At 42.5% G+C, this 15,308-nt stretch overlaps 1 protein-coding gene across 1 annotated transcript; it reads right to left on the bottom strand.

Annotated features, from left to right (window-relative positions):
- Positions 1-376: 376 nt before the first annotated feature.
- On the bottom strand, positions 377-14,984 carry LOC135079795 (general transcription factor IIH subunit 4). Its single transcript, XM_063974399.1, is given in 12 exon segments — positions 377-1,319; positions 2,357-2,497; positions 3,623-3,737; positions 4,482-4,666; positions 5,710-5,793; positions 6,212-6,319; positions 6,825-6,897; positions 10,981-11,166; positions 12,566-12,697; positions 12,780-12,884; positions 12,993-13,169; positions 14,555-14,984. Coding segments are annotated over 12 exon segments (1,830 nt in total). The 5' UTR covers positions 14,935-14,984; the 3' UTR covers positions 377-1,175.
- Between the last annotated feature and the right edge of the window lie 324 nt (positions 14,985-15,308).

Genomic DNA, 15,308 nt, shown 5'->3' with positions numbered 1-15,308 from the left:
GAATCGGGCTCAATTATCGGCCGACTAAGTCTGTAGTTTGCGGGGAGTCTTAGTAGGGACTATTCCCGCCATTCGTTCCCACTTCTGCGACCCGTAGCTGGAGTCTGCAGTTTTACGCTCGGCTCGATGCCTATTCCGCTCCCAAACTCGTGCCTACTTACAGGTCTTAAAAATAAGTATAGATCGCTTCATCCACGAAGATGCGCCCCACCATTCTTCCGCTAATGTTTCGAGTGTTAATTGTACACGCAATATTATCCATGAGTGCACACGCACACTGCAATAATGTCGCTCGGATTGCTCGGATCAAACTCCCCGCACCCGCTTCCCTCGACCAAAAATTAGTGGGGCGCGTCTTCGTGGATGTAACTAAGGCAATACACGGACCGCTTGAAGCAGTCAGGGTCGACAGCTTCAAGCTGCGACTGCACAGTGAACTGCAGAGTTCTATGGACGCACATACACGAACCGCTCGAGCAGTTGCAACTGATTCGGGCGGTCGACAGCACGGTGAATTTTCATCGTGCGGTCAAGCAGTCGCCAGCCATACATTGACTGCTCGAGCTGTCGACAGCTCTCGCGCAGTTACCTCCGCCCACTTTCTTCATTCCACGGCGCGCTTGTGATTTGTTGAGCAGTCAATACCAACTGCTCGAGCAGTTATCACTGGCAGCTTCAAGCTGTTGACTCTTGACTACAAGAATGGTCCGTGTATGTTGATCACTGACTAACTGCTCGAGCTGTCCGTGTATGGCGGGCCTAAGGCCTCAGCTTCGAATTTAGTGGGCAGCGGCGCGGGAGCGGGGCGGGCAACGCAGACCCGTTCTCGAAACAAGCGGGCAGCTCGCGCGGCGCTTTAGCGGCGAAGTGTTGTGTTCGGGGTTGTGTTGTCGAGATATTTGTTTTTATTCGCAAACGAAATGTCTGAACAACGGCGACAATTTTATTTCGATTCAAATTTATTCCTAACGCTCGATTTATTGTGGGCAAAAGAAGGAGTGCGCTGCCCGCTCGTTGCCCGCTCCCGCGCCGCTGTTTTCGAGAACCGGTCCATTTGATTTTACGCATAAGATCCTGCCGCTCCCGCGCCGCTACCGCCGCCGCCCCGCTGCCCGCTAAATTCGAGGCTGAGGCCTAAGTGGAAGTCAACAGTAAGTAATGTTTACTACATTCGCCTACGAGCTCTTGGAGTATCGCTTCCAGAACTTCTTGACGTCGTCGTGTCCCGCGCGCGTCACGACCATGGTGCGCGTGCGCTCGCCCTCCCACGTTAGTACTCCCGCGCTCTTGGCGTAGTCCCGCAGCACCACGAAGTCCGCCTGGGGACAAGAAGGGACAAGTCATGCTTTGTCAGCCGTTTGGTGTAGTGGTTCGAAACGGACTACTATTCCGGAGGTTGCGGGTTCGATTCCCGCACAGTACAAACATTTGTGTGCATGAACATATTTGTTTGTATTGGACTGGGTGTTTTCTATGTATAATATGTATGTATTTACAAAAAAAAAGTATTTAAGTATGTTTTATCCGTTGTCTAGTACCCATAGTACAAGCTTTGCTTAGTTTGGGACTAGAAGCGCAGTGTAAAATGTCCAAGGATATTATTATTATTATGCTTGATGTTTCTTTACGAGATCGAATCAGCAGGGCTACTACGAAACGCTGTTTACGTAGTTTCGGGTCTATCTGTCACCGTCGCTCGTGCTAGCATCTCGCTTTGCGTGAGAGGGATGGCAACATTCGAAACTTCAGATAACGTTTTTCGGAGTAGCCACGCTGAAATGAGGAGATCCGTAAACGAACTGAAGTCGCTGACATAGCCCGACGGAGTGATTAGCAAGCTGAAGTGGCAACGGGCAGGGCACATAGTACGCAGAACTGACCACCGATGGGGCGGCAAGGTTCTGGAGTGAAGGTCGCGTACCGGAAAACACAGCGTGAGACGTCCGCCCACAAGGTGGACCGACGATATCATAAAGGTAACCCACCAACCGGGCAACGTGGAAAGCATTGGGGAGGCCTATGTACAGCAGTAGATGTCATATTATGGCAGACATGATGATGAATGCTTTTACATGCAATTTATTGAAAAAAGACTTTACAAAGGAAGGTTGCAGGAAGGCGCTGGATGCAGGCCACTTTAAACCGGTCAATCTGGAAATCATTGGGGGAGGAAAATGTGATTGGAGAGTGGGGTTGCAAAACTAAGGGGATTTTACATGTTGGAGAGGTGCAGTGCACTTCATACGAGAAGTTTCAGGTGATATGGTATGGTCGTGGTGGTGGAAGGTGGGGTTGCACAAATTAGGGGGTTTTACAAGTTGGGGATTAAATTAATCAATTATTGATTAGTGCTTACACTGGACAGGAACTGGTTGTAGATGACGCCGTCGGTGTAGCTGAAGCGGTTGCGCTCGGTCTCCCACAGCCGCACCTGGTCCACCACGGTGGGCGGCAGTACGCCGCTGCTGCGGATGCCGCCTGTTTCCGTCTGCAGCATCTGAGAACGAATGATGAAGACTGTCTGATAAGGTCCGGTTTCCATTAAGGCGGAGCGGAGAAATGTTTTGAATAACCGATCAGATTTCATTTTGTCAATTTTATTAATCTGATTGACATACGACGACCGATAAAGTCCGGTCGCCTAGCAAATAGAATTTCGTTCAATGACCCCAAGCTACCCGTGCTTATCGCTGCGCGTAATAATATTGCTGTCGCGCTCGCACACTCATTGCGGCCGCCCCTCGCAGTCGCGACAGCGATAAGGATGGGTAGCTTGGGGTCATTGGACGAAATTCTATGTGCTCGGCGATCGGACTTTAGCAGGGAAACGCTGGACGCAGGTCGCTACCAATCCATCAACATGGAAAACATTGGGGGAGGCCTATGTTCAGCAGTGGACGTCCTATGGCTGAAATGATGATGATGAAGGATTGACATAATGATTGGTTGTTCAAAACACTTCTCTGCTTTGCTACACCTCGGTTTCCGGCCTAAAGATAGCTCTGCAGCATCTGCACAATAAAAGTACAGCAGGGCTACTCCGAAATGCTGTTTATTATGTAGTTTCGGGTTTACCTGTTACCGTCGCTCATGCTGGCATTTCGCTTTGCATGAGCGACGGTAACAGGTAAACCCGAAACTACATAATAAATGAGAGATGGCAATATTCGAAACTTCAGATGTTTTTCGGAGTAGCCCTGCAGACTATAGCAAATCTATTAATTTTTGTTGCAAAATCGCCCGTCATAATTTTTATCTTGACGTGTCGTCGTCTGTACACACTGATAGAGCTCGTACTACTGGACTTTTCCCCAGGACAAACTTGGCCTTCACCATTTAGATTTTTTTTTGCAGTCAAGCTGTAGATCCTGACTATTAGTTGCAGCGGTAGGAACGAGAGATGGAGACAGTCATTTGTTCTGCTCAGATAGGGCATTAGGTAGTGGTAGCGAGTCCACTTGAGGCCCGATTTCTACCGAACCGATGATGGAGAGAGATGTGTTTGAATTACCAAAGCAAATATCCTAACCATAGCTTGGAGAAGAGACGATGTAGAAATAACGAAGTCCGATTGGTTATTCAAACACATCCCTCCACTTTGTTGGAAGCCAGTCTTTGTTACCTGCGGGTGCGAGTGTTGCTCGAGGTAGTGTATGAGCTGGTCGGCCGTGATGCCGCCGCGAAGCGCCGTCCGAACCGACTCACGAGTCAATACGCCCACCACGAGATTCGGAAACCTGCAATGGACATCGGTTAGGTAAGAGATGTGCACGAGGTTTTGATAAAAGTTGTATAACATTATTAACTAACCATAGGACAAACATTTTAATGTAGTTAATAGATATTCTGAAAAAGAAGCTGGCAATAATGACTTGAGTTTCTTGCGCTGCTTTTTTTCAGCACTGGCCCATTCATGGTCCCGTAGCAGTGGACAGTGTTAATACTGGGACGTGTAAAAGTGCTTGTCAAAGTCTACTTGAAAAATAAAATGAGTTTTTTATGACTTTTTTATGGAAGCCGTTACAGGATGGACTTACGCCCTGTGACCTAATTCACGTATTTTGACAGTCAAGATCTCGCCGACGTTCAGAAGTCGTCCCATTGAAAAACAGTTCTAAATCCGTATTCACAAGGGTCATTTTTATAGAACGACTAGCTTTCCGCATGCGGCTTCGCGTGGAATTTTGTCTGTCACAGAAAAACTTTATCGCGCGCGTCCCTGTTTCAAAAACCGGGATAACAACTATCCTATGTCCTTTCCCGGGACTCCAAACTATCTTTATGCCAAATGTCATCAAAATCGCTTCAGTGGTAAATGCTTGAAAGCAAGACAGACAGACGGAGAGTTACTTTAGTGCACTAATAAAATATTAGTATAGAAGTATAGATTACTCGATAGGATCGCAACTCTGCGATTTGTTGTCATTGACGTTTTGGTACGTCGTCCCATTGAAAAACAGTTCGGGCAAACGTCACGTCACCTGTAGACGAGCTCGGTGAAGAGCCCGAGGAGCGCCACCTGCAGGTTGGACTGCGTGTAGGCGTACACGCGGTAGTTGGTCTCCGCCACGAGGTACCCCGCGCGTCCCGCCGGCGCCGCGCCCGTATCGCGAACGCGCGCGATATTCAGCGCCAGCCGCGTCGGGTAGAAGCGACCGGCTTTGCGCTGCAAGCACATTCATCGTTCAGCCTTGATCACACGTACCGAGAAAACGGGCGAGACAGTAAAATGTTTACTCGGTCGAGACAATTATGTAAGCGAGTAGCTGTTCACACGTGTTTTGAAATTAGCACAGTCAGTTCAGTTCTATTGAGACTTTTTTTTTTCTCTAATCTGGTGGCGAGTGGCAAGACAGTGCACGTTCAGACCTGCCGAGAGAGCGAGCGAGATAGTGCGGGAGGGTGGACACTCGGCCTAGTAAGTAGAACGGGAGTCGAGCTACTGTCTCGCCGCTTTGCTCGGCCGATCACTCGGCGCTATGTACATACGCACCGAGTACTCGGCCGAGAGCACTGTCTCGCCCGCCCGATTACTCGGTACGTGTGATCAAGGCTTTAATAGTAGTACATTCTAAAGCCTGGTCCGTGAGAATTTTGTCCAATGACCCCAAGCTACCCATCCTTATCGCTCGCGCGTAATTATGTTGCTGTCGCACTCGCACACTCACTGCGGGCGCCCGTCGCACAGTCGCGACAGCAATATAATTACGCGCGAGCGATAAGGATGGATAGCTTGGGGTCATTGGACAAAATTCTACGTGCTCACGGACCAGGCTTTAGATTAGGATGGAGACCTTTGTTATGGGGGCATGTGTTATGAGTCATTTCAGCCACAGAATGTCCACTGCTGGCTTATGATCAGCAGTGGACCTCTCCAACGATTTTTCATATCACTCGACGGATTAGCTGAAGTGGCAATGGGCAGGGCATATAGTACGCAAAAGCATATTGATCATTATATTACTAAAAGTGGCTCACGCTACTGACACTCACACGTGTCGTAGAAATGTACCCCATTTTGACAGTAACGTGAATGGTTTTGTAATCTCCCTTTATAAGAGAAAATGCAACATATCCTAGCAACATACAAATAGTATTAATTTCAGGTTTGAATTACATTGATTTATTATTAAATAGGTGATCCATCATAAACTGATGATGATAAATTTATTTTATTTTTATATTCGTCATATTATAATAGACACTTACCTTTCTTTGGTAAACCAGTCCGAACTCTCTCAAGTGTTGCAAAAATACTAACATGTTGTTGCTCATTCCCTCTGTACTGTAATCCTGGAAAAAAGCAAATTATTGTATGTACAGTATACCTCCCAAAATCAATGTACTCTTTAAAAATCCAATAAAAACTATACCCATTTAAGAAAAAGTACAACCCGATCGAGGTAACTGCGCACCTGGCAGCCGTGACGTCATTTCGACGCTCTGGTACGGACGGGGCAAACACAGGGAGGTGTCCGGGTGAGTGAGAGAGAGTCGCATTCTAGTCAGGTGCGCAGTTAGCTTGATTTATAAGTTATGGCCTTAAACCTTTACCTGGTAGTGGCAGAATTGATGCCACCATATTTTGAACCTTATTGAGAAAACATAAGGTACAAAACTAATTAAAAATATTTTTCTCTATACCAGTTAAAGGGGCATTAAATTCGCCTTATGTTCTAATTAATTTGGCATTAAAGATTAAATAAGTTACCTTTCCCAAAGTGCTGAAGCTGAGCTGGTATAGGAAGGCCAGGCACTCGGCGGCGCTCATGGAGCGCTTCTCTGCCGTCAGCAGATAGTGCTGCAGGAACAGCCACACCTGCGGACAGACCGGAGACAAGTTGGCTACAACTTACATGAACACAATCAATGTTTAGTTCATTCAGGTTAAGGGCCTACGCTAAATACACGGAATTATAAGCTCGGAAATACACGCCCGCACTACGCATATAGCAACCTATTACACGCATGCGTTGCTCTTATTTTTGTTCTTGGAGCGAAGCTGTGGGCTTAATGAGGGTTTTCGCGAATGAAAGATCCGCTGATGAAAGATGGCGGGACGTGGATGTGGGGTCTGACTGCTGCGTGATTGGTGGACTTTGACATATCTGTCAATGTCATGTCAAAAATAACCAATCATGCAGCATTTGGACCTCGCGTCTACGTATTGCCATCTGGCGGATTTTTCATTCGCGAAAACCCTCATTTAAAGCTTCAATCGCGAATTTAGTCTGTAACTATTTAGAAATTGAAAATCAGTGTAATTTTTTTTTATTTGAACTGGCCTTGTATAAATAAAGGAGATGACAATAAGTTTAACACACCTGTTTTGGAGTACTTAATAGCAGAAATTGAAACCCAGCGCGTGTTATCACTGCGGAATTATCTTCAGCGTCTCTGTAAACAAACTCGATTTAAGTAATACATAAAATTAATTTAGCCAATAGAGGTTCTTTGATTTTCAATTAGTCTTATCAGGGGACAAAAGACAGTCTTCGTCACAGAATGCGGGTCTAATCGGCGACGGCGTAATTAACCGACTGGTTCTAAATACGTTGAACAATTTTAGTTGTAAATTGGGTATAAATGACGATATTTCCGAGTGCAAAAAGACGTCAAAACGCAATCTAAATCTGTTATTCATAGGTAAGAATCATTTAAGTTTCAAAAGTCATCAGGTTAGTCGATAAAGTTCCAGTAAGATAAGTCGATAAGGCTCCAGAGAGACTGATAAGACTGATTTCCGCTTGTTCCCAACGAGTCACACTCAAATGAGTTGACATGACCCTGTTACTTGATAGGATTTTTTTTCCCAACGGGTAACAGGGTTCCTTGTTTGGGTGTGACTGGTTGGAAACGACCTAATTTCATTGTCATTTGTCAGAGTTAGATAAAGTTCCAATCTCTCTCTTCTCAGCACTTGCCAAATGTTGGTCTCGAAGCGCTGGTAGGGGGCCGTCCATAAATTACGTCATCGATTTTTTGAGATTTTAGACCCCCCCCCTACAATCATCCTATCGTCATTTCTTAATGACCCCCCCCCCCCCTTCTCCCAAAATTGACGTCATTTCCAGTTTGACAAAATTAAAACATTGCAGATTTGAGAAAAATATTATATTATATGATTAAAACACTTGGTTATAGAATCACCTTTTATTATTTTTTCTTTGGCAATAATCATTGATATAATATAATATAAAAGTAAAAAATCGGCCAAGTGCGAGTCGGACTCACGCACCGAGGGTTCCGTACCATTGATTTATGAAATTAAAATTATTATTTTTTAAGTTATTAGTATGAAAGATTACGCGGTAATAAGCGGTTTACGATTTACGAGGTATTAAAAAAAACTACTTACTAGATTCATTTTCTTATTTTAGAAGTTACGGGGGGGGGGGGGGGGGAGACGAACTTTTTTCCACTTTGGAAGCGTCTGTCACGCAAACTATTCGGTTTAGAAAAAAATGTCTTAGAAACCTCGATATCATTTTTGAAGACCTATCCATAGATACCCCACACGTATGTGTTTGATGAAAAAAAATTTTTTGAGTTTCAGTTCTAAGTATGGGGAGCCCCCAATATTTTTTTTTTTTTATTTTTGCATCAAAATCACAGAATACATCTACTTACCAAGTTTCAACAGTATAGCTCTTATGGCTGTGACATACGGACGGACAGACGGACGGACGGACGGACAGACAGACAGACAGACATGACGAATCTATAAGGGTTCCGTTTTTTGCCATTTGGCTACGGAACCCTAAAAATAGGGAATAATAATATTATATATTATTAGAGGTTTTCACCCATTCTTTTAAATTCTGGATCACGGGTAATATCTCCGTATCCTCCCGATATTCGTTTTGGCTCGATTCATCTACGTCTTCAACCCACTCAACGTCGAGTGCCTGTCCCGACTTATAGTATAAAACTAGCGGCCGCCCGCGACTTCGTACGCGTGGATCCCGTTTTACGCCCTTCATCTATCTTACGCGGTTTAGATTTTTTCATACAAATGTTTTTTCCCGCTAACTCCCGTTCCCGTGGGAATTTTGCAATATCCTATTGTAACTAAGCTTTGAGTTTACTAAGGTACCTGCATGCCAAATTTCAAGCGTCTAACTTAAGCGGTTTAGATTTTTCATACAAATGTTTCTTCCCGCTAACTCCCGTTCCCGTGGGAATTTTGCAATATCCTGTTGTAACTAAGCTTTAAGTTTACTAAGGTGGAAATTTGGCATGCAGGTATGCCAAATTTCAAGCGTCTAACTTAATCAGTTTAGATTTTTCATACAAAAGGATTTTCCCGCTAATTCCCGTGCCCGTGGGAATTCCTAAGTATCCTATAACCTGCCCAGGAGTACGAAGAATAATTGTACCAAGTTTCGTTAAAATCCGTCAAGTAGTTTTTGTTTCTATAAGGAACATACAGACAGACAGACAGACAGACAGACAGACAAAAATTTTACTGATTGCATTTTTGGCATCAGTATCGATCACTAATCACCCCCTGATAGTTATTTTGAAAATATATTTCATGTACAGAATTGACCTCTCTACAGATTTATTATAAGTATAGACAAAGTCGCTTTCGCTATCTGTTCCTATGTATGCTTAGATCTTTAAAACTACGCAACGGATTTTGATGCGGTTTTTTTTAATAGATAGAGTGATTCTTAAGGAAGGTTTATATATACAGTGTGTCCGGGCTTGTAGTGATCAAACTTTAAGGGCGTAATCTATGGACAATTTTATCGATGAAAATACTTCAAATTTGGGGCTTGACCCATTTCTCGCAAAATTACGAGGATTTAAGTTTTTAATTTTTAGTTTTCACCTCTTCCTTCAAAAACAAGTGAAAGCGTGGGTAGCTTAACACTAATAAGCAAAAATTTTATATCATGCGATAGCCAATAAAATTATCTATTAGCAGAAGTAGAAAACAGATACAAGTTTCATACATTTTAATGGAGTAAGAATGGATTTAATTAGAAAAAAACATGACTTTTTTCACTTCTTTTTCAGTCATTTTCCAACACAAGAAAAACCAGGTCGTTAAGGTATGTTTTATTTGCTTTGTATTATTAGTATTTGAGCTATTCTACAAAACGAATGTAAATGTATTAGTCTACGTCTATTAGTTTCGACGTAATTGTTGAACAAAGATACCCCTTCCCAGCGGTTTCCATAGCGCACGCGACAAGCGAAAATGCACTGCCTGAAAGAATCACACAACCTATTCCGATTACTATGGAAACCGTTGGGAAGGGGTATCTTTGTTCAACAAAAACGTCGAAACTAATAGACGTAGACTAATAAATTTACATTCGTTTTGTAGAATAGCTTAAATACTAATAATACAAAGCAAATAAAACATACCTTAACGACCTGGTTTTTCTTGTGTTGGAAAATAACTGAAAAAGAAGTGAAAAAAGTCATGTTTTTTTCTAATTAAATCCATTCTTACTCCCTTAAAATGTATGAAACTTGTATCTGTTTTCTACTTTTGCTAATAGATAATTTTATTGGCTATCGCATGATATAAAATATTTGCTTATTAATGTTAAGCTACCCACGCTTTCACTTGTTTTTGAAGGAAGAGGTGAAAACTAAAAATTAAAAACTTAAATCCTTGTAATTTTGCGATAAATGGGTCAAGCCCCAAATTTGAAGTATTTTTATCGATAAAATTGTCCCTAGATTTGGCCCATAAAGTTTGATCACTACATGCCCGGACACACTGTATAATACATGTAAGTACCACGGGCGAAGCCGGGGCGGGCAGCTAGTATATTATGTAATATTATTGTTAGAGTATTTTATCTGTAGTTATTACTGTATTTGTGTACATCTATGTTGCATTATGTATGTTTATTATGAGTTATTTTAGTATTGTACGCGCCTTAGCCGCCTCTCACATTTGTAGTCTCACTTACTAGGTGTGCTGGAAGAAATTTCTTTTTAGAAATAATCTTTTTGTACGTGAACAATAAACTATAAATAAATAAATAAGAATGACGTCAATTTCGAAACACCCCCCCCCCCTATCTATCATTTACCGTCATCCGCAGAGCAGACCAACCCCCCCCCCCTAATTTAGAATGACGTAATATATGGACGGCCCCTAGGGTAAAAAGATTATGAGACATGTAGAGGCTCCTTAAGAGCAAAATATTTGATGATTTGTAAGAACTATTTAATAGTCTATACCAGGGTTTCCCATTTTTTTTTTGCCCAAGGTACCCTAATTGATTATACTTTTCCTAGCGGAACCCCCGTACTACTCCGCCCGCACGCCCTGCCCCTCCCTTGTGCGTAAACAAGTCGGTGCGAGCGAACAACGTCGGTCACGAAACGTGGGATAATATTTTTTACGGAACCCTTGCGGCCTTGCGGCGCCCAGGGTTCCGCGGACCACCATTCGGGAACCGCTGGTCTATACAAATAAAGATTTTTTGACTTTGACTTTGATTCTCGCACCTGGTCATGAGGCCGGCGTGCAGCAGGATGCGCACGGCGTCGGCGCTGATGCCCTCGGTCTGCGTGCTGCCCACCATGTAGTGCAGCACGCACTCCCACCGCTCCAGCGCGTACGCGTCCAGGAACGCCACGTCGCGCGCCTTGCCGTCCGGCTCCAGGGAAGACGAGAGGCTCCACGGCCGACCGCTGGGGACCGAACAAATGGCAATGCCAGATTTTGTATGGAAGGTGGCGTCTTTTTTTTTTCGCGCGGCCATCGACCAAACCATGTTTTTTGGATACAAAATAGTGTAATAAACCAAACTTATTATGACATGTATACCTCTAAACTCAGTCTGAACTGAGTTACGAGCATTAGAAGTTTGATGATTTTACATACTAGATTTGCTTTCTGCGCGCAAATTTTGTAAGAAATTGCAACAAAATAGTGACATTGTATGTGTAAACAAACAATATCATCCATTATAGGCTCCAGACATCAGTGTGGAGCAGAATCAGCGCAATAAAAAAATAGCGCAATATTTTGTTGCAATTTCTTACAAAACTTGCGCGCAAAAAGCAAATCTAGTATGTAAAATCATCAAACTTCTAACGCTCGTAACTCAGTTCAGACTGAGTTTAGAGGTATACATGTGATAGTAAGTTTGGTTTATTACACTATTTTGTAACCAAAAAACAAAGTTTAGTCGATGGCCGCGCGAAAAAAAAAAGACGCCACCTCCCATACAAAATCTGGCATTGCCATTTTGTTAAGGCGATTATCACACTGCACCGCGCTCCGCCGCGGTCCGCGTGGCTACATATAAAAAATCCCGCGCGCAGACGCGTTGTCAGTGTGTTGTGCCGCGCGTGTTTTCTATACAAACTGAGGTACTTGCATACAATGATTAAATCTGTCGTCCCGCGTACCGCGGCGGAGCGCGGTGCAGTGTGATAATCGTCTTACTCAGGCTGAGTTGCACCACCTAACTTTAGATTAGGTTTTTTTATGAAGTTTGCTGTAACTATAGCTGTAACCGGTGCTTTTTGTATGGAGTTTGACAGACTTGACATTTGTTAAAGTTAAAGTAAGAACCCAGCATAAGAGAAAGACTATCAAGTTTGCTCACATTTATTACAAACTGGCTGTCCTGACAGACATCCTGTCTTTAGAAAAGTTAATACAGCCATAAAGATTACTCTCTTTAATTTATCAAGCCCAGAAAGTTTCTTAATTTTTCTTCTTACATATGAAACCTCCTGACAATAAGGCTGAGTTGCACCACCTAACTGACCGTAATATTGACGATAACCGGTGTTTTTTGTATGGATTTTGACAGATTTTTGACGTTTGTCAAAGTTAAAGTAAGATGGTGCAACCCAGCCTTACTGTTTGTTATAAACACAACAAAAAAAAAAAAAAAAGAAATCGGTCCAGCACTTAACATGTGATGCGATGACCAAGGTAAATAAATAAGGATTCATTTTTATTATTAAGATAATGCAAGCCATAATAGGGAGTTCGTTTGGGGTTTTATATAGGCAATCCTAATAGACAATCTGCTGTCAGTTACTTTTTCAGGACAATGTGTATAATTTCACTTACCCTCCCAAAAGAGAAACCTTCAAATTTTTCTTGAAAGACTGCGCCAGCATCCACCCAGGCATTCCACCGGGAATGGGTGCCTCTTGCCATACTGACAGCTCAGATAAGGCCTCACATGCTTTATTCTGTTCCCTGGAATTGTGTTGATTAAAAAAAGTGTATTGAATTCTTTATCTCAACTCAGCTGATCATTTCTAATATTAAATGCACTTACTTGGCAAAGGTTTGAGATACCCACGATGTTACCACCGCTTGTGGCACAGGCTGTTCGACGAATAGCAGGCGTATTACGAAGTGCCGAGCAAGTTCAGGCAGTTCCCTATAGAACAAGAGAACAAAACATCAAACAACCATAGAAGAATAGAAGTTAGCAAAACATAACCTCAAATGTTATAACTTTTTAAATATTCATAAAAACCATTTTTACCGGTATACAGCCAAACAAATTGTAGGATAGTTGTATAGTGTTTCCAAAAACTGTGGAGTTCGACTTTTCAGGTATTCATGAAGATCTTTATATTGCAAAGTAGGCGACGGGTTTAAATTTAATGAAGATTTCGATTTTGAAGACTCCGACATGTTGCTTAGAGATAGAAGTAATTCACTTTTAACTGCTTAGACATGTAAAGTAAATAAATTATTATTATTTTATAAACAAACACCAAAAATATCACAACACAACCACCAAAAACAAGACGTGACGAAATGTCAACTTTGACAACTGACTGACTGACCGCAAATCATATCATAGACTAATATTTTTTTCCTTGTCTAATTTCCGCATCTGGGTTTCGGGATTTGGACATAAAGGGACCCGATTCTTTCATTTGGCAGTGGTTACCAACATTTGGCAGTACTGCGCTTTCACTCTAAATAAAACGCTTTAATGTCACTTTAATAAGATTTGGAATAGCAAAATTTTAAATTATTTATTTGAGTAGATTAAAGTTAATTGATTGACTGAACTGCTATGATGATTAACTTAACCTTTTCCTTGCATTGGCATCCTATGACATACCTAAATAATATTGTGCATTGAAAGTTTCTTGATTTACAGTTACAGCAGGTAGTTCAAAAAGTAGACTAAATAACCCACTACCTATTTTTTTTAAAAGTTTTTAGGATACAACAATGATGGGGATTATATTAGTTGTTTTGTTATTTTGTCAACAATATTTTTGATAAGTTACAAAAATTCTTATCCCATCTATGAAAGCATTTTGGAATAATTACACTACCTACCTACTACGTCAAGAGTATTTTTTACTTACCTACTAGTATTTAGATTAAAACTTACCCGCCACGAGTTTGGCCAACTTAACCAACATTTCCGACAACCTGAAAAATATAAATAAACTTATTAAATTCTGGTGAGTCATCTTTAAAAATGTGTCTAATAAATAAAATCATACAAGCCATCGGAATAGGATTACTTAAATCAGTTGAACTTGCTTGTTATAATTTTTTTGACACCCGAACATGAAAATACGAAGAAACGGAGAAGAAGTTAATGTAGAAGTAACAGTTGAATAGTTAATAGTTTTTAATTTTTACGTTTTTTTTACATATAGAAAGCACGTTGTCCAGTATAATTCCAGTCAACAATGGTAAGTCTAACTTAGCTACCCAATTTTTTGTTTTAAGTTTAAATACTTAATTCGTAGGTTTACTTAATTAAAAGCAACAATATTTAGTAATACTTAACTTGTATTGAGATTTTATGTTGAATTAGCGAAATCCACCTACACAAAATCTCTCAATGCATCTTAGTTTAGTAGTAACTTAGCATTTACCATGCGTATTAAATTAATATTACAGGTAAATATTAATTTAATACGCATGGTAAATGCTAAGTTACACTAATTAGTACGGCGGCTTTTTCAAGAAGTCCCCGGGGAGCGAATGGAAAAAATACGTGCCTACATACCTTGGTGATAATCCATGTGAAAAAAAAAGGTTTACTCACACTACTGCCTAAATGACGCATACGAGTGTATTTCCAAATACGTACGTACGGGTTTACCGAACACACACAGACGCAAATAGGCGAGTTTACCACATTCATTCTCGTCGGCAGATGGCGGATGTAGTAGACGCCCTCCGTCAGTCGCGCATAGACAACTCGCCGAGCGCAGTGTGATTGCGATTCGCTCAGCACCATTTTGTGTGTATCGTTTCGAACGGGACATTGTGTGTATGTGCTCCGTAAATAATTGTGAACAATCTTCAAAGTTTTAAGTCGTGTTCAGTGTTTTGTTTTCGATATGCCCGCGGAGGGATCGATGAGATATCTCGAGCGCCTGTAGAAACCGCGCCTCCGTCATGAGCGAGTGATCGTCGACGTAAAAAAAAGTTAACACAGGAAACATGTCTGGGCGGACCGCCGACGCGGATACGAGCAAAGGGTTCCAGTTCGAAATTCGAAAGCGGTCATGTCATCGCCTCTCGGATTTCGTATAAGTCACCGTCCAATGTCAAAATCGTGCACGTACCGCGAGCGCCGACCCTCCGGATCGTGCGGAAAATGCAATCGTTGGTAGTTTGGTGGGCGGTGGTGTCGGCGGCCTGGGCGCTGGCCGGCGCGTGCTCCAGCTCCATCTCCAAGCGGCCGGCGCGGCCCGCGCGCCCGCAGCGCCCGCCGCCGCAGCCGCAGCCGCAGCCGCGGCTCAACGTCACCTTCCCCACGTTCAAGTGCGAGCCGGACTACTCGGAGTACTACTGCCTGAACGGCGGAGTGTGTTTC

The sequence above is a fragment of the Ostrinia nubilalis genome, chromosome 17, assembly GCF_963855985.1.
Source record: "Ostrinia nubilalis chromosome 17, ilOstNubi1.1, whole genome shotgun sequence".
NCBI classification, from domain to species: domain Eukaryota; kingdom Metazoa; phylum Arthropoda; class Insecta; order Lepidoptera; family Crambidae; genus Ostrinia; species Ostrinia nubilalis.
This window is presented reverse-complemented; position numbering and strand designations above follow the sequence as displayed.